At 44.0% G+C, this 21,164-nt stretch overlaps 1 protein-coding gene across 8 annotated transcripts in view; it reads left to right on the top strand.

Annotated features, from left to right (window-relative positions):
* ADCY1 (adenylate cyclase 1) overlaps positions 1-21,164 on the top strand; it is a 165,165-nt gene that overhangs the window by 102,137 nt on the left and 41,864 nt on the right. For all 8 annotated transcript variants that reach the window (XR_008383691.1, XR_008383693.1, XR_008383692.1 and 5 more), the window contains exons 7-11: positions 1,497-1,638; positions 3,404-3,559; positions 18,924-19,118; positions 19,214-19,311; positions 20,379-20,463. Coding sequence is in view for 5 of the 8 variants with exons in the window: in XM_053609418.1 (XP_053465393.1) it covers positions 1,497-1,638; positions 3,404-3,559; positions 18,924-19,118; positions 19,214-19,311; positions 20,379-20,463 (676 nt within the window). In the remaining 3 variants the exon portion in view is untranslated. The remainder of the gene's footprint in view (positions 1-1,496; positions 1,639-3,403; positions 3,560-18,923; positions 19,119-19,213; positions 19,312-20,378; positions 20,464-21,164) is intronic.

The following is a 21,164-nucleotide window of genomic DNA, read 5'->3' as shown; positions in this document are numbered from 1 at the left end:
TCTCTCTTTTCTGGAAATTCGCAGCAGCTACCCAGAGCAGGAAGCTTCACTAGAGTGCTGGCTGCCCCTCGGCATGCTCAGGGCCCAGCATAAAGCGAGGATGTCAATAAGAGCTGATGTCTTCCTCTGCCTGTCAGCTTGGGGAGGCTGAGTTACATAGCTGTCCATCTCCATTGCTGAGAGGAAAGAATGAGGTGCCAACTGAATATAGAAATGGACACATACTTTCCTTTCTGGAGTGTTGGTGCTTTGGAAGTGTCCAGACAGCCTGGGCGACCTTTGCAATTCAGGGCCAGACTGATGGGGTGACTGTCTCAGGCATCCCCAGGGCCTCTGGGGGTAGGCAGCCAGTGGTGAGGGCTGAGGGTTGATCTGATGAGTGCTAATAGGAGCCTCTGATTAGGGCCCCCAAGGAGCATCCCAGTGGGGACTGGCCTCTGCCTTGATGGCAAGAAATGACACCTGTGCAAGGGGCAGCACAGGGATAGGCACCCAGCGATGGCAAGGGCCTGGAGCACCTGTGTGTGTTTCCCCTGGGCCCTTCATGGTTTTGTCACTTCTTGGCCTGGCAGTCCCCTCCTGTCCCCCACCCCAATCCATCCCCTGCTCTGAGGATCGTAACTAAGCCTGCTCTGGGAAGGGCCCCAAGGACCACTGGAGCTCTGTCCTTGTCCTCTCTGGATCCCAGTGAGTTTGGGGGCTCTGCCTTCAGTCTGTCCCTGCTTCCTGGTTTCCTCCTCAGCCAGCCTTAGAATTTAATTTTGAATCCAGGGCTTTTCCCCTGCAAAGAACTTAAAACACAGCAGTGAAGGGAAGATTTGGGTTTGCATTCAAATGGTTTTGAATACTGGGGAGTTTGGTCTCTTCTTACAAACCCATGTGCTCTGCTAAGGAGCAGAGACTGAGGGTGTGTGATCTGTTAGGTCCCGTTTCTGCTGAGATGAGCTAACTCTGAAGGGTTTTCCTGCCCTCACCAGAAAACTAGCTTGGAGAGGAGTGACTACCTCCGCCCCAAATGCCTTTGTCACTGCCCTGTCCCCACCCCCACCTTGTGTGTGGGCACCATGGCCTGACTTCTGGCTGCCTGGTGGGGTCTGCCCACTGCTTGTGCTGACCAAAGCAGACCTCAGCTGTTGGGGAGGGGTCCTGTTTCTCTTCCTCACCTCACTGCCACTTTTTCTTTTCTCATCTTCTGTAGTACCTTTGTGTGATGTGTTTTTCTTTCTCTTGTTCAGTTCCTCTGTTTTCCCTCTGGCCCTGTGTTCTCCCTTCCTCAGCTGACCCTGCTTTCCCTCCTGTTCTGGCCTGCTCCTGTCCACCAGGGCCCTCCCTGCTGGAAGGGCAGACTTGCCTAGATGGTGAATGCCCCTGGGGGAGCCTGCCCAGGGGCCCGGAAGGCTCTCTCTGGTCCTGATGGTGAGAACAAGGACCCAGCAGGACTCTGAGCAGTAATAGGTCACCACTCACCCTGCCTCTCTGCCTCCTTTTTTTTGCAGGAAGGTTCACATCACAAAGACGACCCTGGCATGCTTGAATGGGGACTACGAGGTAGAACCAGGCTATGGACATGAGAGGAACAGTTTCTTGAAAACTCATAATATCGAGACCTTTTTTATTGTGCCATCCCATCGCAGAAAGGTAGGTATCAGAAGCAGCTGTGTGGGACTGATCCTTAACTGCTGGCCTGGGTGAAGCTGTGAAGATGCTGCAGCTTTTCCCATCACTGCCGCACTGGGCTGTGAGCTTGCTAAGACAGGGAGGGCTGTCCTACTAATGTCCTGGGCCTTGCCTCTTACAGGTGTGGGTAGGAGACTAGGTGAGGAAGGGTAGGGTCCAGGAGTCCCTAGTCAGAGATCTGGGGTCCCCTCACAGCTGGACCATCCTATGTCCTCCTCACCCATATGCCTTCACTGCCTCCCTTGCAAAGTGGTCATGAAAGCCGGCAGGGGGCCTAGGGGCGGGGGACTTTGTGACCTGAGGGATGCTGGGCACGTGGGCTGTGCTCATTTTATATGGGGCATTTGGGGTCACCTTGCCCAGAGAAAAGTGATCTGGACTTGATCAAGAGGGACCAAGCTGCTTCTAGGACTCAGAAGCAGGTGAGTGTACAGGGTTCAGGTGAGGGTTTAGGGCTCAGGGGTCACATGAGGCTGTAGATTAAGGTAAGAATGCGTAGCCAAGGGGAGGGGCAAGACTACTTCCTGTGTTAGTCCCTTCCCCCCCCTTTTTCAGATTAATATATGGGTACAAACAATTAGGTTTGTGTTTGTTAGGTGAAGTTCAAGTTGTAGTTGAGTCCTTCACCCAAGAGATGTGCCATGTACCCTTACATTGTACTCCTTAGGTGGGAGCTTACCAAACCTCTTCCTCCTCCGCCTTCCTCCCACTTGAATTTAATGTGTTTTTTTCTTGAAAGGGTGTGTAGTTGTTCATCTACAAATTTCATGATAATGAGTTGAAGGGTTGGAAAACAAAATTTCAGGCAAATGGAAATCAGAAAAAAGCAGGAATCACTATCTGTGTTGGTTCTTTTTAAAGAAACAATTTATAGGAGTAAGCCTCAGAGAGCTGGTGGCTGCTGGCCTCCAGGCTGGGTCACGCTGACACAGACAGTGGTTCCTCTGGGCCTGGGGTTTTAGTGGGGCACACAGGGGTGAGGCGATCAGGACAGAGTGCAGTTCCCTCTCCGGAGGAGGTTGAATGGTGAGGAGGGAAGGGTGAGGATGCCCCAAAGCAGAACGGCATTTGTTGTTTTGGAGAGTAGGGGCCGGTGAAGGTGAAGGTGAGAGGTAGGCAGTGAGACCCAGGAAGGGGCTGGCTGCAGGTGAGTCAATAGGAGAAGGGGTGGGGGGGAGGGTGGTGGTGAAGAGCTACATGGGGACGCAGCTTCCAGCTCACTGGGAGATCAGCTAGGGCTGCAAGTACAGTTACTGCAGTTATCCCAGAGCAGTTAGGTTCCCACTTTTTTATCACCTTGTTCGGTCTTGAGAAGGCCAGGCTGCCTGAGTGGTACTCATTCCATTTTGTAGGGAGAGCTCAGGCCAAGGAGGCAGTGAGGGAGCAGGGTCCTGGCTGCCAGGCAGGCCTCCAGGGCCTTTCTGAAGAAGAGGAAATGCTGGGGATTGAACAGGGGAATAGAAGCTGTGAAGTGATACTGATTCTAAGCCCAGGTGCTCTTTTCCTGACCCAAACCTCAAACCTTCCTTCCATATGGCCCAGAATTTGGTGTGTTGCTTGATTTGAGGACGGAAGGTTTTGAAAGTGGCTTGTGGTTTTATTCCCTGCTGTGTTCCTGGCGTGTCCCCCAAAGCCTGGTACAGAGCAGGTACTGAGCAGATGAGAGCCAGCGCCCTGGGGTGACTCCCTCACAGCCTTTCCCTTTGCCTGTTGCGTATTTGGACAGATATTTCCAGGCCTGATTCTGTCAGATATAAAACCGGCAAAAAGGATGAAGTTCAAGACCGTGTGCTACCTGCTGGTGCAGCTCATGCACTGCCGGAAGATGTTCAAGGCTGAGATCCCTTTCTCCAATGTCATGACCTGCGAGGACGATGACAAGGTAGGAGCCGCTGGAGGGCTTGGCCTGCCCCGTCTGACAGTGTGACCTCTGTCCTGCCCTCCCAGTATGGTCCCAGCAGCTCGGTTTACATGTTTATAATCTGGTAAATGTAGGTCAGTGCGGAGCTACCTTTTTCTTCCTGCAGAAAACTTTGCGTTATCTTATCCTCTTTTGCTCCTTGGTAGTTTGTGAATTTGTCCATCATCTATGTATTTATGTAGGCTCAAGCTAAGATTCCCACTGCTGTCTAAGGCCCTCCCAAGATAGTCGTTCTTGGTGAGCTATCCCTGTTTGAGCTGCAGCCCAGTGTTGTTCCAGGCTGGCCCCTTCCCTTAGGAGCGCCCCTCTGCCCTGTCTCCCTGCTGTGGTCAGCCTGTCCTCTCTCTCATCCCACAGAGCTCTTCCTGTGTTCAGCCTGTCCTCTCTCGCATCCCACAGAGCTCCTCCTGTGGTCAGCCTGTCCTCTCTTGCATCCCACAGAGCTCCTCCTGTGGTCAGCCTGTCCTTGCTTGCATCCCACAGAGCTCTTCCTGTGGTCAGCCTGTTCTCTCTCGCATCCAACAGAGATCCTCCTGTGGTCAGCCTGTCCTCTCTCACATCCCACAGAGCTTCTCCTCTCCCAGGGTTCCTTCCCTCATCCCCATGGATTGTGGTCTCCCGCAGCTGACTGTGGGGGAGGCAGAGGAGATGAGTGCTGGGGGCCTGGCATGTGAAGCCCTCACCCCAGAGAGCCTCACAGCCTGGTGGTGCATCAGTGTCTCTGTTTCTAGGTGGGTGTGGTAGTCAGCTGGGGATCCCATAAGGGAAGACCACAACTTGAGTGGCTTTAACAACAGACATTTATTTCTGGCAGTTCCAGAGGCTGGGAGTCCATGAGCAAAGTTGGTTTAGGGTTGACCTCTCCCAAGGCCTCTCCCCTTGGCTTGTAGATGGCCGTCTTTCCCTATGTCCTCACTTGACAGAGAGAGAGGGCTCTGGGGGCTCTCCTTCTCTGTGGAAGGGCACTAATCCCATCATGTCCTCATCGAAGCCTAATCATCCCCAGAGGCCCCCTCCACCTCCTAATACTATCACATTGGGTGCTGAGGCTTCAGCACGTGGATTTGGGGACAAACATTTGGTCCATTGAAGCTCATTCCAATTCCTGACCCTTTGACAAAGCATTTCTGTGTCCTCACTTGCAGGAAGCTTGAGAATCTGTTCTCAGAGCTCAGTGTGCTGAACTTGTACTATGACGCGTCCTCATTTAAGTCTATTTTTATGCCTTGGGGCAGCAACCCTGTGGGCAGAGGATCTGCATCTGCAAATATCCAGAAGTTACTGTGTTAATTATTTCTTTTTCTCCATTTTTCCTTATTCTATTTTTTCCTGAAAACTCCTATTGTTTGGGTGTTGGACCTTCTGAACTAGTCTAATTCTCCTGTCTCTTTCTCCACTTCCTCCACTTTCTGGAAAATTTCTTCACCTTTATCATCCATCACTTCTATTGAGATTGTCATTTCTACATTTTAAAACAGTTTTCCCTCAACTTTCTGAGTATTTGTTTTTATGCCGCCTCTTCTCACCTCAGGGATGTATGTTTCCCCTTTTGCCTTGCTGAGCAGCTTCCGTCACGCATCATCCATAGATGTCTAAGGACCTTTACTGTTTTGTTCCTGGGCAATTTGGAGCTGACTGGCAGTGCTCAGTCTACAAGTGTAGGTGGAGGGTTTCCCCTCTTTCCTCTTGGCTCAGCCAGGGTCACCTGTGCGCCGTCTTCTAATCCGCTGAAGGTGGGAGTGGATTCTCATCTGTGATCCTGGGCCAGAGACACCTCCCCAACATACACACCTGCCAGCCAGTCTTCTCTGGGGTCCAGGAGGCACTGGGTGAGCTCTGAGGATCTCCTGCTGCCTCACAGATGGCTCCTGGCCTGAGATGCTGTCCCTCCATCACCCGACCTTTAAACACGCCCGGCTCCCTCCATGGCCAGCTCAGTTCCTGCCTTCTTGGGTCTGCACCATCAGTGGTGATCAGTTTTCTGTTTTCTAAGCTTGTGTTACTGCTTTCTCCACTGTGTTTTCTCTGCCTTTATGGGTTTTATGCCTTTTAAAGCAACTTAAGTTATTGTAGTTTTAGAGGCTTCCCAGGAAGAGGTCAAAATCTGCTGATTCTTACTCATAGTGGCTTAGTATTAAGGAGTTTCTTGTGTGTGATTTTGACTGCGAGCTCCCATTTGATGGAACTTCATCTGGAAAATCTGTAATATACTCTGTGGATGGTGTACTCTATCAAAGAAGATTGGTCTCTCTGTCTGCCAGTACCTGGGGGCTACTTTAAATTAAATGCTTGGCTTATGTTTTTAGGTGTCTCCAATAGTTAGAGTTTCAACCTCCACTGGGCTGGTGTGTCTGTATTTGGGGGTTGCCCCTCCATTCAGCACTTGGCCCAAGACAGGTAAGCCTCCTCATCTCCTGTTGTGAGGTGATTCCCTGGCCACTGTCTGCTGAGAATGGAGCTTCTCAGAGCCTAGGATTTTCACAGAGGCTTTAATCTCAAGTCCGGCCTTGCTTTTCACTCAGGAGTTCTATGAGTGGCCCCCTTAAAAATGCAGCACCTCCAAAGCCGAGATTGCAGCTGTCCTCAGGGCAGCCAGTGGCTCCAGCATTCCTGTCCTGTCTGGGCTGCCTTCTGCCTCTAATCATCTCCCACACTTTCTTTCATTTTAAAATGTGTGTGTTTTAATATTTCCAGTTAGATTTAGTAATGAGAGGATTTTTAGGGTCTCTTGTTTGCTGTGTTACCAGAAGGAAAAACAAAAAGGGATTTAATTGCTATCTTTTCCCCATAGCACCTGGAACCACAACAAACTTCACCCCAAACTACAGGGTGGGACAGGGGTGAGGCGTGCCAGGTGCACAGTTAAAGTGCCTGCCCAAGACTAAGGCATCACAATAAATAATATTTTCAAGCAATATTTTTAAAAAATCAAATTTAACCCTAAAGAACCCATGTTGGACTAAACATCAATTCACAATGGACCCAAAATCATCAAAAAAAATCAGATTTTTTTTAAAATGCAGGAGAATACAGAGGTGTTGTGGACTCTGATGCAAAAGGAGATACTGGGAATCAGAGCTTCTCTCCGCCTAAGACTTCCTCAGAGCAGTTGAGGTGGGGGTGTGGAATCACTTTTATTTTGATTGCTAAAGGGAACAGGTTTAATAAGACTTAAGAATCCAGGCATTTCCCTGGGCAGAGTATGCCAGCCTTTGACTCACATATTCAAACTCTGTTTGACTAACCAAGGCAAGGTGCCTCCTCCGTATCCTGGGAGACAGCAGCATATTGGGGGAGGGGGGAGAGCATCTGCAGATGGCTGCATGCTCAGATTTCAGGGGGGCAGCAGCAGCCCCCAGTTTGGAAATTGCTGAAACCTGGGCTTCCAGGGTTCTACTTTCTCAGGCTATCTGCAGCCCCTGCCCTGTCGCTGGTGCCCCTAGGAATCCGCAGGGAGCCTGCAGCCCAGCTTTCCTGGCCCCCCAGCCTCAGCCGCTTGCACCATCCCACCCCAGCCTGGGCACACCTGCTTGTGTGCAGGGTCCCCTCACTCTTCTTGCACCCGAGCAGCTGGGGTTGCCAGACCTGTTCCTCATTCCCAGGCCACTGCAGCCTGCCTTCTTTATCCATCATGCTGGTGGAAGACATGGATGCCTGGCTTGGCACCCTCCACCTCCCCTGGGATGCTCTCAAATGGTGATGTCTCCACCATCTCTCTGGACAGCGGGCAGGGACTCCAGGTGCAGCTCAGATCACTCCAGACATGTTGTCTATCTGCCCAACCCTGGGCAGACTGGGATTAGGAGCAGACCTATCTGCTGCCCTGGCTCAGGCCTGCATCTCAGCCGCCTCCTGGATTCTGTCCCTTCTCTCTCAGCACTCTGCCATGACTCTGCGGACTCTGGTCTTTCATCTGTGCTCCTGTGGCCTGGCCCCTCCAGCCCATTTCTGGTGGGACACACCCTGATCCAAGGCCTGTCCTGTCTTAGGTGGGCATCACACTAAGCCTGGCCCAACCCCTCTGTCATAGTTGTCTCTGGCGTCCAAGCTTGTGCCTCGTCCGTCCCTGTCTGTCCCACCATTCCCCATCCCCAGGAGCTCTCTGCAGACCACTGTTCTCCTCCCACACCTCCAGTCAGCAGTCTGGGCAACACCTCCAGACTGACCAAAACCCTGTCTTCTCAGGCTCCACTTCTGACCTCTGGGAAGGCGCTATGAGTGGGGTTAAGGTGGGGAGGGTGAAGCGAACTCAAGAGCCTGGGCCTGTGCTGTTTTGATGCTGCCCCTCTGTGGCCATCTGCCCTCCAGACTGAGATCCTTGCTACTGCCTTGAGATTAGTGAAAACAAGTCTCAGACCAGGAGAAGAGCGTTTCTGCCATTGGAGACATCAGAGGGTGACTAAGAGCACAGAACTGTGGTCTCTGTGGGATGTCTGTGGTGGTGCCAGGCAGGGTATGTGTCTGGGATTCAGGGTATGTGTTTGCCCCCCCAGCCACAGGTCACCCCCTCTACCCACACCTCCAACCCACTTGACCCTCAGTCTCTGATGGAGCCAAAGGAGTTGTGTGGGAGTGCGCATTCTGTGTCTGTGTCCTTGGAGCAGATTTGTGAGCAAACGTATCTGAAATTCTGAAGAGTGGCTTACAGAGGCTCTCTGGTGGTCTCAGAGAACCTCAGACAGTCCTTGTTCTCAGGGTCTGGTGGGGGCTCGGCCACTAGGTGGCGGTGTCGTGCAAGGGTCCAGCCAGGGAGGGGTGGAGTGGGGATGGTTAGGCCGAAGGGGGTGTGAGGGGAAGAGAGGCGAAAAAGGAAGGGGCTAGAGGCGAAAAAGGAAGGGGCTATTTTTCTTTTCTTTCTTTCTTTCTTTCTTTTTTTTTTTTGAGACAGAGTCCCACTATATTGCCCTCGGTAGGTACAGTGCCATGTTGTCACAGATCACAGCAACCTCCAACTCTTGGGCTTAAGTGATTCTCTTGTCTCAGCCTCCCAAGTAGCTGGGACTACAGGTGCCCGCCACAATGCTCGGCTATTTTTTTGTTGTAGTTGTCACTATTGCTTAGTAGGCCCGGGCCCGGTTGGAACCTGCCAGCTCCGGTGTATGTGGCCGGTGCCCTAACTGATGAGCTACGGGCACCAAGCCAGGAAGGGGACTGTTAAAGAAAATTATTTGATGACACCTAAAAACTGAGTCAGACTTTATTCAGGACTTTTGTAGTAGGTATAGGAATCATGGCAATGGGGTCTCACAGTGGGGCAGAGAGATTGGGCTCAACTCTGAATTCAGCAGGAACTTATGCCAAGGACCTGCGTGAGATGTGAATGGAAAATCGCTGAGGAGTGAGAGGAATTCTGGTTAAGCCTACTTAGCGTGACTTCTTGCTGAATACGGCCAGGGTGAGCGGACAGTGCCTGGTATGTTTAAATGGTGGAGCATGAAGAACACAATGAAATGTTGAGGGTGATCAGGTATTGTGGGTGGGGTCTCTTGCTAAAATGACTTAGCAGGGTTCTCCATAAGGCTGGATTTTCAAAAGCCTAACTAAAGTTTTGTAAAGCATAGAAACTTTGTCATGACCCCCACATCTGATGCCTGGGAGTGTGTTGGTTCCACTCCTCATCCTGCAACCTAGATGTCCACTGGGCGTTTGGTCTCTTACCCTGCAGCAAGGGGGACCAAACCTGGGTCAAGTCCAACCTGATGGGCCCAGGGAGCCACTCTCCTTAATAATACCCCAAGGATAAGCTTCCATAACCAACCCCTTACTCCCAATGCAATTACACCTGTTCAATTTCTTCTTTCAATACTCTTTTCTGCTTATAGAAGTAATTTATGGTGAAAAATATGGAGAATACGAAAATACACAAAAGAGAAAATGAAAAGCATTTCTGTTCAGTCCTCACAAAACTGTCACGTTTTGTTCCTTCCAGTTTCTTAAGCGTGTGTCTTTAATAAAATTTTTAATAAACTTGATTGGGGATACAGCCGTTTGATAGCTTCTTTATTTGCCAATATATCATAAGCATTTCCTTACAATTAAATAATTTCCCAAAACGTATGATGTTTTAGTCATTGTGTAGATTTCCAGCCTAAAGAGAGACCATTTACATAATAAATCTTCATTGGTCTTTAGGTTATTCTATTTTTTTTTTTTTAAACAAAGCAAGTCATGTGCACTGTTTTTCTTTATGAAGAAAAGAAGGGGCTGTGCCATTATCCACCCAGCCACCATGGTGACACTTCTCTATTGTAGCATCTTAATAGTTGAAAGCACATTTGTCCCTCTAATAAGTTCCCCTAGGAGCCCCCAACTGTCTTGATTTTTAAATGCTGTTTTTTTTTGTCTTTCTCTTCATACTTAGATAGCTAAGCTTATTTATAAATAAAATAAAATAAAATAAACATCTGCACATGATACAAAAATTAAGCCCTCTAAAATCTCTACCACTTATGTTTCTTTCCAGATATCAATTTGTGTATATGCCAGAAAGTGAAGGCAAGTGTGAATTTATCATGTTGTCCGACACGCTCTTCTCACTCAGTCACTGGCTCTTAGAAATCTCAGGGGCACAGACAGATTCCTGTCATGTCTGAGTGGCCGGTTGGCCTCCACCTGCAGGCACAAGATGTGGCTTCACCACTGGTTTGTTGGTAGCCGGGACTTTATTTCTAGTGGTTGTTTTCATGTTCACTGATGCTGTGAACATCCTTTTTCTTTTTTTAACAAAAATTTTAGCAAATGTTACAAGGATAGCCTGGGGGTATTTCTTTGTAGTGAAATTGCTGGGTTAAATGGGATGTTTATTTTAATTTGGAGTAGCTGTTGCCAAATTTTTCTCTGCCAAGCATTTGCCGTGCTTACTCCCAGCAGCCGTGCATCTGCGCCCGACCTGCTCTGCCCTGCCGACACTGCACCTCACCCTGGTTTACGGCATCCCCAGAGTCCTTGATGTTGGGTCTTCCACCTACGGTCTCTTCTACCCTCTCTCCTGGGCTTTTTGTTTAAAGATGTCTAGGAATTTTTTTTAAAGCATAATTTCCACTGTAACTATGTGAATTTATAAAGAAAAATGTCAGGTCATTTGATTTATATTTACTGATTACAATAACTTTCTGCGTAATTCTCTTGAATTTTGGCTTTAATAAAGTTTTTTTTTTGTTTGTTTTTTTACCACTAATTGTGATATTTTGGGTTAGGAGTTAGGAGTACTAGCCTAATGATTTCAAGAAAGTAGCCCATGTGGGTTAGCATTTGCATATTTTTCTTTTAATGAGAAATAGATGTTTAATTTTAGAAAAGAACTTTGAGTGTCCTTTAAATGCTCAGCCTGGTGGTTTTTCCTTCTGACTGTTAATGTGATAAATGATGTTACTGAATCCTCCAGTGTTTCTGTGGCATTATAAGAGCTTTCACCTTACGGCCCATCCTGTGACCTTGGGCTTGTTCCCGGTACATTTTTAGATATGCATTCATTATCTGTTCTCTGAGGGATACCCACCCCTCCTCTCTGTCACCTACCCAGTGTGCTGGTTACTCTTATGTCTCCAAGTTATAGAGCAAAGCTGTGATTTATAATTGTGGAGGAGAAGCAGTAACCTGAAACCTAACAGGGGACCTGAAAGGCAGAGGGTTCAGGAAAGTGACAGGATCTGAGGGGTGAGCTGTGTCCCTCAGGCCCGACCTGGAGGAAGATCAGTATACATTAGCCCTGACAAGAGGGTGGACCCTTGTCCATCAATCCCTGACCTGAGAGAGAACCTGAGTCTGTCAGGCCTGTCCAAAGGCTGGACACGTGTTCATCAGCCCTGACCTGCTAAAGGACCCATGTCCATTAGCCTTGACTCTGAATCCATGTCCATCAGTCCTTGACCTGAGGAGAACCTGAGTCTTTCAGGCCTGTCCTAAGGCTGGACATGTGTTCGTCAGCCCTGACTGAAGGAGAACGTGGGTCCATTAGCCCTGACCTCAGGGGCACCTGTATTCATCAGCCATTCACCTAAGCCCCCAGATGTTTGACCAGGGAATAGTTGACACCAACCACTGGTCTTCTGAGCAAGGCCACTCTCAGGCAGATTTCCAGTGGCCATGGGTGGGGGACTCAAGTCAGGAGCTGATCATCTGGGATGTAACCTGAATGGGCACAGCAGAGATTCACCTTGGGCAGGGTTTCTGGGGATGGCTTATTATCTCTAGCCTCAGGAGGAAATTATCTCCTTTCCTCAATGTCAGACATTGTTGTCCTTAGGACAGAGTTTCCCCCTTGGGTGTGGGATTTTTTTTGTTTTTTTTTTAACCTCCAGTCAATCCTCCACTAAGCCCCTGATGGCCCAGTTCTGAGCTACCATATAAGAGGAATCATACAGTATGTGATCTTTGGAAATGGCTTTTAGATCCATCTAAGTAGTTAATAGTTCCTTCCTTTAAATTGCTGAATAGTCCTTCGTGGTATAGAAGGTTACATTCACCTGTTGAAGAACATTTTTGTTGTTTCCTGTTTTTAACTGTTGCGAGTAAAACAGCTCTAAACATAGATGTACAGATTTTTGTGTACACATCAATTTTAATTTTTCTGGGAGAAAGGCCCTTGTATACTATTAATGGGTCATAATTCATTTTTTAAAGAAACCACTGAACTGATTCCCAGAGTGGCTGTATGATTTTGCATTCCTGTCTGCAATGTGGGAGAGACTCAGTTCTTTTACATCCTCATGAGCATTTGGTGTTACCTGTGTAAAAAAATGGTTAGCCGTGCTCGTAAGTATGTAGTGATACATACCTCATTGTGACTTTATTTTTGCATTTCACTGATGGCTAAAGATGTTGACTAACTTTTCATGTGTTAACTTTTCATACATATGTTCTCTCGTTCTTTGGGGAAATGTCCCTTTGGGTCTTTTGCCTGTTTTCTAATTGGATTATTTGATTTTTTTATACTGTTCACTTTTGAAAGTTCTTGATATATTTTAGACATAATTCTTTTGTCAGATATGTGGCTTTCCAAATATTATCTCCCAGTCTGTAGCTTTTCTTTTCATCAATTGAACAGGATCATTCAAGGAAGTTATTTTTTTCGATTTTGAAGACTTCCAATTCATTGATATTTTTCTTTTATGAATTATATTTTTAGTGTCACATCTTAAGAACTTTTTAAGTAGCTCCATATACTAAAGATTTTCACATACATTTTCTTCTAAGAGTTTATAATTTTATGTTTGATAGGTAAATTTATGATTCTTTTTGAGTTAATTTTTTTTATAAGGTATAGGATTTAGCTTAGGTTTCATTTTATTAATTTTTGCTTATGGAATATCCAATTGCTCTAGCACCATTTGTTGAGAATCTATTCTTCTTCCATTGAATTGCTTTTTCATTGTTGTCAAAAATCAGTTGGATATATGTATGTGAAGCTATTCTCTGGGTTTCCTATTCTGCTCCATTGATCTATTAATCTGTCCTTCTGCCAGCACCATACTCTCTTGATTAAAGCAGTTATATAATAAATCTTAAAAGTAGGTAGAAAATTCTTCCTTTATCCCTTTTAAGAAAAATAAGCGCTAGCCCCTTTCCCTCTACATTTAATAATAGATACACTTGTTTATCCACAAAGAAATCCTGCTAGGATTTTCATAATAATTATATTAAACCCATATATGGGTAGAATTAATGTCTTTACTATGTCCAGTTTTCCAATCCATGAACATGGTATGCCTTTCCATTCATTTAGACCTTCTGTGATTCCTTTCATCAGCAGTGTGTTGTATTCACCATATGAGTCCTGGTAATGTTTTGCTAGCTTTACACCTTTTATTTCATTTTTCTCAGTGATTACAAATGGTATTGTATTTTAAATATAGGTATTCTTGTGTTTATTGCTAGCATAAAGAAATACCATACTTTATTTTTTTATGTTTTTCTTACATCCTGTGACCTTGTAGAACTCACTTATTTGTTCTAGAAGAGTATTTTTTATTTGTTTGTTTTTTTTGTATATTCCTTGAGATTTTCGTGTAAACAATCATGTCATCTGAAAATAGGGACAGTTTCATATTTTTCTTTCCAATCTATATGCCTTTATTTCTTTTTCTTGCTTTACTACACTTGCTGGGGTCTGTAGTATAATGTTGAAGAGAAGTGGTGAGAGCAGATGTCCCTGCTTTTCTCTAGACCAGTGTTTTTCAACCTTGTTATCTCACAGCACACTTAAACCTGTAGTTTAAGTGGCACACTTAAATTATGTTGATAAAAAAAAAAAGAATATACTTAACTATGCTTTGAACTTCTTTAAAAAATAATCTAACTAATGATCTTTAAAAATTTTTATAACATGTCTAAGATCCTGTTACAGCACACCAGTTGAAAATCACTGTCCTGGACTAGAGGGAAAGTATTTAGTATTTTACCATCAAGTATGATGTCAGCCATAGGTATTTTATAGATGTTCTTTATCAAATTGGGAAAATTTCCCTCACTTGCTATTACAGTTGTATGATAATTTTTATCATGAATATTGAATTTTATCAATTTCTATATCGACTTTTCTTTTTTAAGCAGTTAATCTGGTGGATTACATTGATGTTAAATATTTAATCAGCTTTGGATCCTAGAATTAGCCATGGTGTATTCATATATCACTGAATTTTACTTGCTAATATTTTGTTAAGAATTTTTGCATATGTATTTGTGAGGAATATTTGCCTGTAGTTTTCCTTTTTTGTACTGTCTTTGTCCAGTCTGGGTATCAGGGCAAAACTGACTTCATCAAGTGAGTCAAGAACTGTTGCTTCCTCTTCTGTTTTCTGGAAGAGAGTCAGTAGAATTAGTATTAGTTCCTCTTTAACCATGTGCTAGAATCCTTCAGTGAAACAATCTGGGCATGGAGTTTACCTTTTCAGGAATTTAAAATTAGGAAATCAATTTCTGTAGTATTTATATGGCTTGTCCAATTTATTCTTTGTGTTAGATGAGTTGTGGTAGTTATTGTGTTTCAAGGAGTAGTTAATTTAATCTAAGTCATCAAATGTATGTACATAGAGTTTATAGTATTCCTTTATTATTCCTTCAATGTCTGTAGAGTATATAGGCAAACCATATTTCACTTATGACATTGTTAGTTTCTTTTCTCTCTTATTCTCTATTGGGTTTGCTAGAGATTTATTAACTTTATTGATATTTTTAAAGAATCAGTGTTTGTTTTATTGATTTTTTTCTTTTCTGTTTTTATGTCATCAAATTCTTATCTTTACTATTTCCTTTCTATTATTAGCTTTGGGTTTATTTTTAATTTCTTTTTGCAGTTTATTAACATGGCACTTACATTATTGAGACTTTCATTTTTTCTTGTGTAAATATTTAGTACTATTAATTGTCCTTTCAATACTGCTTTATCTGTATTCTCCAGATTTTGATATATTTTCATTTTCATATTCAGGTCATTGTTTTTTAATTTCCCTTGAGACTTTATCATTGACCCATGACTTATTTAGGAGTGCTTCAAGATATTTCTGTTATCTTACTGTTATTGATGTTAGTTTGGTACCATTTTGGTGTGAGAGCACATAATGTGTATAATTTAAATTATTTTGAATTTGTTGAGTTTTGTTTTATGGCCAAAGATGTGGTCTCTTGTAGTATATATTCTTGGGCCCTTGGAAAAAAAACGTCTGTTCTGCTCTTGTTCTACAAAGTATTCTATTAATGTCAATTAGATCTTGTTTGACGGTGGTATTCTGTTTATCTAAATCTTGCCTATTTTTTGTCTAGCTTGATTTATTTTTGAGAGAAGGATATTGACATCTCTCACTACAATTGAGAATTTGACTATTTCTCCTTAAATTCTGTCAGTTTTGGTTTTTTTTTTTTTTTTTTTGCAATTTTGGCCGAGGATGGATTTGAACCCATCACCTCTGGCATATGGGGCCACGCCCTACTCCTTTGAGCCATAGGCGCTGCCCCAGTTTTGGTTTCTTGTAATTTAAAACTCTGTTATTTGATGCATACCCATTTAGGATTTCTATGTCTTTCTCTTATATTGACCCTTTAATCATTATGTCATGTCTCCTTCTGTTCCTGATAATTTTTCTTTGATCTGGTATCTACATTTTTTGGTATCAACACAGCCACTTGTATTTTATTTATATTAATATTTGTGTGGTATGTCATTGCTGTTGTTAGTTTTAATCTACCTATATCATTATATTGGTGCGAGTTTCTTGTAGACAGGATATAGCTGGATTATACTTGTTAAATCATTTCTGTTAGTCTCTGTCTTTTAATTGGTATATTGAGACCATTTACACTTAAATGTAGTTACCAACATATTGATATGTTATTGATAAGTTTATTTAATTTGGTTTTGTTTGTTCCGTTTTTCTCTGTTTCCTTTTCCTATGTTGTTGTGCATTTTTTAGAATTCCATTTTGATTTTTATATAGTTGTTTTGAGTGTGTCTTGTATCAAATTTTTAGTGCTTCCTCTAATATATGTTATTTTATATAACATTACAATCTACTGATGTCAACATTTTAATAATTTTAGTGTAGAAAACTTACTTCCCTTTAAGTACCTTTATTTTTCCTTATTTATAGTATAAATGTCTTAAATATTTCCTATTTTCTATCTATTTAGAACTACAGTATAGTATATCAGATAAGTTTATAATTTTTGGTTCAAACAGCAAGCACCATCTAGAAAACACAAGAGAAGAAGGAAAGTACATTACCAATTTGCCCATATTTTTATTCTTTCTGTTTTTCTTTTTCTTTCTTATGCCCAACATGCTTTCTGTTACCATTTCCATTTTTGTTTCAAGAATCAGTTGATTACAAATTTTTACTACTTTTCTTATCTAAAAATTTTCCAGTTTTGCTTTTATTACTGAAATATATTTTTCCTGAATACAGAAGTCTGCATTGATACCGCTTTTCTTTGAGAACTTTGAAAATTCTTTCCCATTTATTTCTGGCCTCGATAGTTTGTGAAGTGAAAATTGCTATCATTCTAATTGTTTTTTTTTTTTCCTCCTAAAAATCAAGTGTCACTTTTCTCATACTGCTTTCAATACTTTTTCCTTGTCCTTCATTTCAGAAGTTAGATTGTGATGTGTGCTGGCCTGATTTTTTTTTTTTTTTTGGAGACAAAGTCTCACTTTGTCACCCTCGGGAGAGTGCTGTGGTGTCACAGCTGATAGCAACCTCCAGCTCTTGGGCTTAGGTGATTCTCTTGCCTCAGCCTCCCAAATACTAGGACTACAGGTACCCATCACAACACCCGGCTATTTTTTTGTTGCAGTTTGGCCAGGGCCAGGTTTGAACCCGCCACCCTCAGTATATGGAGCCAGCACCCTACTCACTGAGCCACAGGCACTGCCCTGGCCTGATTTTTTTGAGTTTATTCTGCTTAAGATTTGCTTACTTACTTCAATCTGTAGATTGCCAGACTTGGAAATTTTTCTGCTATTATTTCTTCTAATATTTGTTCAGTTTCACACTTTTTCTTTTCCTTTTAAGACTCCAATAACATGAATGAATGTTAAGTCTTCTATTTTTGTCCCTTAATTCTAGAGACTTTGTTTTTTGAGTCTATTTTTTTAATTGTTCAAATTGGGTAATATCCGTTTGAACTACCGTCTGCAGTTGAGCCCATCCACTGGGTTTTTTATTTTGGTTTTTGTATGTTTCATTTCTATAATTTATACATTCCATTTCTTTTCTGAGACTTTCTATAATTTGTTTCAAGCATATTCATGATAACTTAAATGTTTTTATGATAAATGCTTTAAAATTCTTACAGATGACTTTAACAAATGTATCATCTTGATGTTCCTATCTGTTGATTTTCTTTCTCATTTGAGATTTTGGGGGGGGCTTGGTATGATGGGTGATTTATTTTTATTTTATCCTAGATATTTTGGGTGTTATATAATGAGACTATGGATCTTACTGCATCTGTTTTAGCAGATTTCCTCAGACTTTACACTAGTTGGGTGGTGATTATTGGGAGTGAAATTCCAGGTTCCTTACTCAGCCTCTACCTGGGGGTCAAAGAAACCTTGTTACTCTTGAACAGATACGGAATTCAGATTCCTTATTAGGCCTTCTCTGACAGCACAAGTGGTGGCTTATTACTATCTAAAAGAGGTAAAAATCTTGTCTTCCTATTCTGCTTTCTCTAGCACTACCTCACTGGGGGCTTGGTTGTGCCCCTCCCAGCCTAATGAGTGTAAAAACTTGAGAATGTGCACATGGCCTTTGCTGGCTTGGGTGAGGCTGGGGTCACAGATTTTTTTTCATAGTATTTGGCTAAAATAGGGTGGTTATTGTCTGAAAGTTTTCTATTTTTCTAGGTTGTCCCATTCTTGGTCTTTTGGCTAGAAAAACATGCTTTTCTTGTGGCTTTAAAAAATTCTGTCTATACCCAGTGGCATTTTCAGTTTGCAAGCTTCTTTGGTTCCTACTCTGGAATACATAAAGCAAAAGGAAAACTTTGGTTTAAACACACAGACTCACAGAAGCGCCTACACACACACACACACACACACACACACACACACACACAGTTTTTCTTTGACTCCTGGAGTCTTTAGAGGTTCCCTTCTTCTTTCCATCTTTCACAGTTTTCTTACGTTTATTATATAGGAATAAAAAATAGAAGTGTGCTTATTCTATATTTTCTGGAACCAAATGCATAGTCTCTTTTAAATATTCTCATTTTGTGCTCAAATATATGAAATAACGGGGGGCCTGCTTACGAAGCATGGATGATCCGATCTTCATGGTGCTTTTACATTAGAATCTATTTTCCTTTTGGCAGATGGGTGCTTTCTGGTATCTCTCACTTGATGGGTGGAAGCTGTGAGGGCATGCTCACTCTCCATTCCCATTAGCCTTGGCCACAGGGAAAGACGGGTGAAGTCACTTTTCTTGGCACCGTTTCTCCCTCTCAGAAGGACATGGTTGGACGCCCGTTCTTTTAACTGTTGGGCGTCTCTTTCTGTATGTGTTGGGCTTTTTATGAGTGCAGATGCCTGCTCTGTACTGGGTACCGTTTTCACCACCTCACTCATGTTAAATCCTGTAACCCTTGCTGTGGCGCCATCACATCCATGCAGTGTAACCCCTATTATGGATGTGGGAGCCCCAACACTGACTACTGAGATAACTCACCCATGATCCCACTGCCAGCCAGAGCAGAGCCATGATTGTACCTCAGATCCCAGTGCCGGCCCTCCGCCTGTGGTGGATGACACAGGCTGGAGAGGGACTACAAGTGCCTTTGTCAGTAAGTGGAGAATTTGATGCTATTTCTTTATTTCCATGATGGGCTACAGCGGAGGGCATTGAGAACAGCCTCAGAAAAACTCAGAAACCGTTCATCCTTCTCTACCAACGTCGTCTACACCACCCCAGGTACTCGTGTCAACAGGTACATCAGCCGCCTCTTAGAAGCGCGCCAGACAGAGCTGGAGATGGCGGACCTGAACTTCTTTACCCTGAAGTACAAACATGCTGAACGGGAGCAAAAGGTAAGTGGCTCTGGTATTAAAGCTTCCTGATGCCATCAGCGAAGACACGGCCTGTCTGAGGAAGCCCCTGATGGCGTGACTTCTCTCTTACACAGTACCACCAGCTTCAGGACGAGTATTTTACCAGCGCCGTTGTCCTTGCCCTCATCCTGGCTGCCTTATTTGGCCTTGTCTACCTTCTGATAATCCCACAGTATGTATTTTCATCAACAAGATGGGGAGGAAAACAGGAAGTCCAGGTTTGTGGGGTTGGTGACTATTTTCTTTTTTGTGTTCAAGGTTCACCTCCCACAGTTAATACCCCAGTATGCCTGATTCCTAGGGAAGACGTTAGCCACCCAGCAAGTCTCCTTTTTGTCAGTGAATCATGTAGCAAGCCTTGATAGCATACAACATGGGGCAGATCACACTCAATTTTTAATTTTGAATTTACTCAATTCTACGACATTGTATCTTTTCAGTTTTTCTATTCATACAACACACTCCATTGTCTTACTAGCTTTTGGAGAAGAACATAAACAGTACACCAAATAGGCTCATTGGTTTCTAAGTCCATGTCATTTTCAGAAACATGAAAATAAGTAAAAGTGGCCTCTGAAAAGAGGGAAAATATAGTGATTTTAGTAAGTATTACATGAATCCATGTGAGTTTTGTGGCTTTTGTTTTTGCCACCACAGTCTCCACTCATTACTTTTCTTCCAGATGTATCCTTCCCTTAATAAAACATACCCGTGGGAACAATATCTTCCTTGAGTTTCTTAAGGAAACTGCTGAGCAGGTGGCACCTCAGTCTCAGGTGCTCTACGTCCCATGCAGGCCAAGATGCTATGAACCCAACAATTGCCCGATAACTGTATTTGGAGATCAAGCCTTTTATTGAAATGTCCTTCCCAGACAAAGCCCAGCAGGAGGACAGCTCAACAAACTCTGGGCAACTCCTGTATTTCTATTGTGAGGAAAAGGGCTTGCAGAAAAGTCCTATGTCTCGCCACCCAGGCTAGATCTTGGGGGTGAGGGTAGTAGAAATGGGAAGGGCGGGCTCAGGAATGGCCCCTTACCCAGGAGCCCCAGATGCCTTTCCCTGGAAGAGAACCAGCCAAGGCCAAGTGCTTAGAGACCTGGGTGCAGGCAGCTCAGAGAATGATGCTGCTTTCTCCTGGGGGATCCGGGGATGGTAGGAGGCTGCTTTCCAGGCACCTCTTGGGTCTTCCTCTCCTGGCACTTGCCTAGCTATGACCCTCATGTCTTCTGTCCCCCAGGAGTGTGGCTGTCCTGCTCCTGCTAGTGTTCTGCATTTGTTTCCTGGTGGCCTGTGTCCTGTACCTGCACATCACCCGGGTTCAGGTATGTGGTGTCCTGTGCCCTTCACATGCATATTGCCTGTTCCAGGTCCTTGGGTGGTGTGTGTCCTGCACTTAACACATCACCTGGTCCAGCTATGTGCCTGGGCCTTGATTACCCTGTCTGCAGAACAGATGGGACAGAGAAATTAGCTCTGTCCCCTCTCCTTCCATGGCAGGAGGCATCTACTTCTGTAGCAGGTGCTCCGTAAGCCCTAGTTCTGTGTGGGGCCCCCAGTGTTCTTTGCAGAGCATGCCTGGCAGGCACAATGGGCTGGTGATCAGTATTGATTAAATAAACAAACACAAGATACTGATCCCTTTCTCCTGGAATGGGGAGTCCACAACGGGACAGGAGAGGAATGGCTCTGTGTGTGTTCATGTCCTAGACTGTTCCAAGGGGGCTGTCTACACTGTCCAGGCCCTGATGGTTTATCTGCTTTGCTCTCATGGGCTTTGGAGCAAAGGCTTGAGCTTTGTAGCCTCGTCCTGTCCATAGTTCACTGGAGAGGACTCTAGTTTTCCTTGTCCTGAATTCCTTTTTCGCATTCTCCACCTTCATTTCCAATGCCTCATTTCCCCAGACTGCCCCCAAGCGATAATTCTAGCAAACACAGTGTCATATTTATGTAACTATTGAAAATGGCAACTTTTTGAAAAGATTACATTTATTTTTATTCATTCAAGTTTGTCATTGTTCATAGG

Source organism: Nycticebus coucang, chromosome 11 (genome assembly GCF_027406575.1).
Source record: "Nycticebus coucang isolate mNycCou1 chromosome 11, mNycCou1.pri, whole genome shotgun sequence".
NCBI classification, from domain to species: Eukaryota; Metazoa; Chordata; class Mammalia; order Primates; family Lorisidae; genus Nycticebus; species Nycticebus coucang.
The sequence above is the reverse complement of the archived record's forward strand: the minus strand, read 5'-3'. Positions and strand labels throughout refer to the sequence as shown.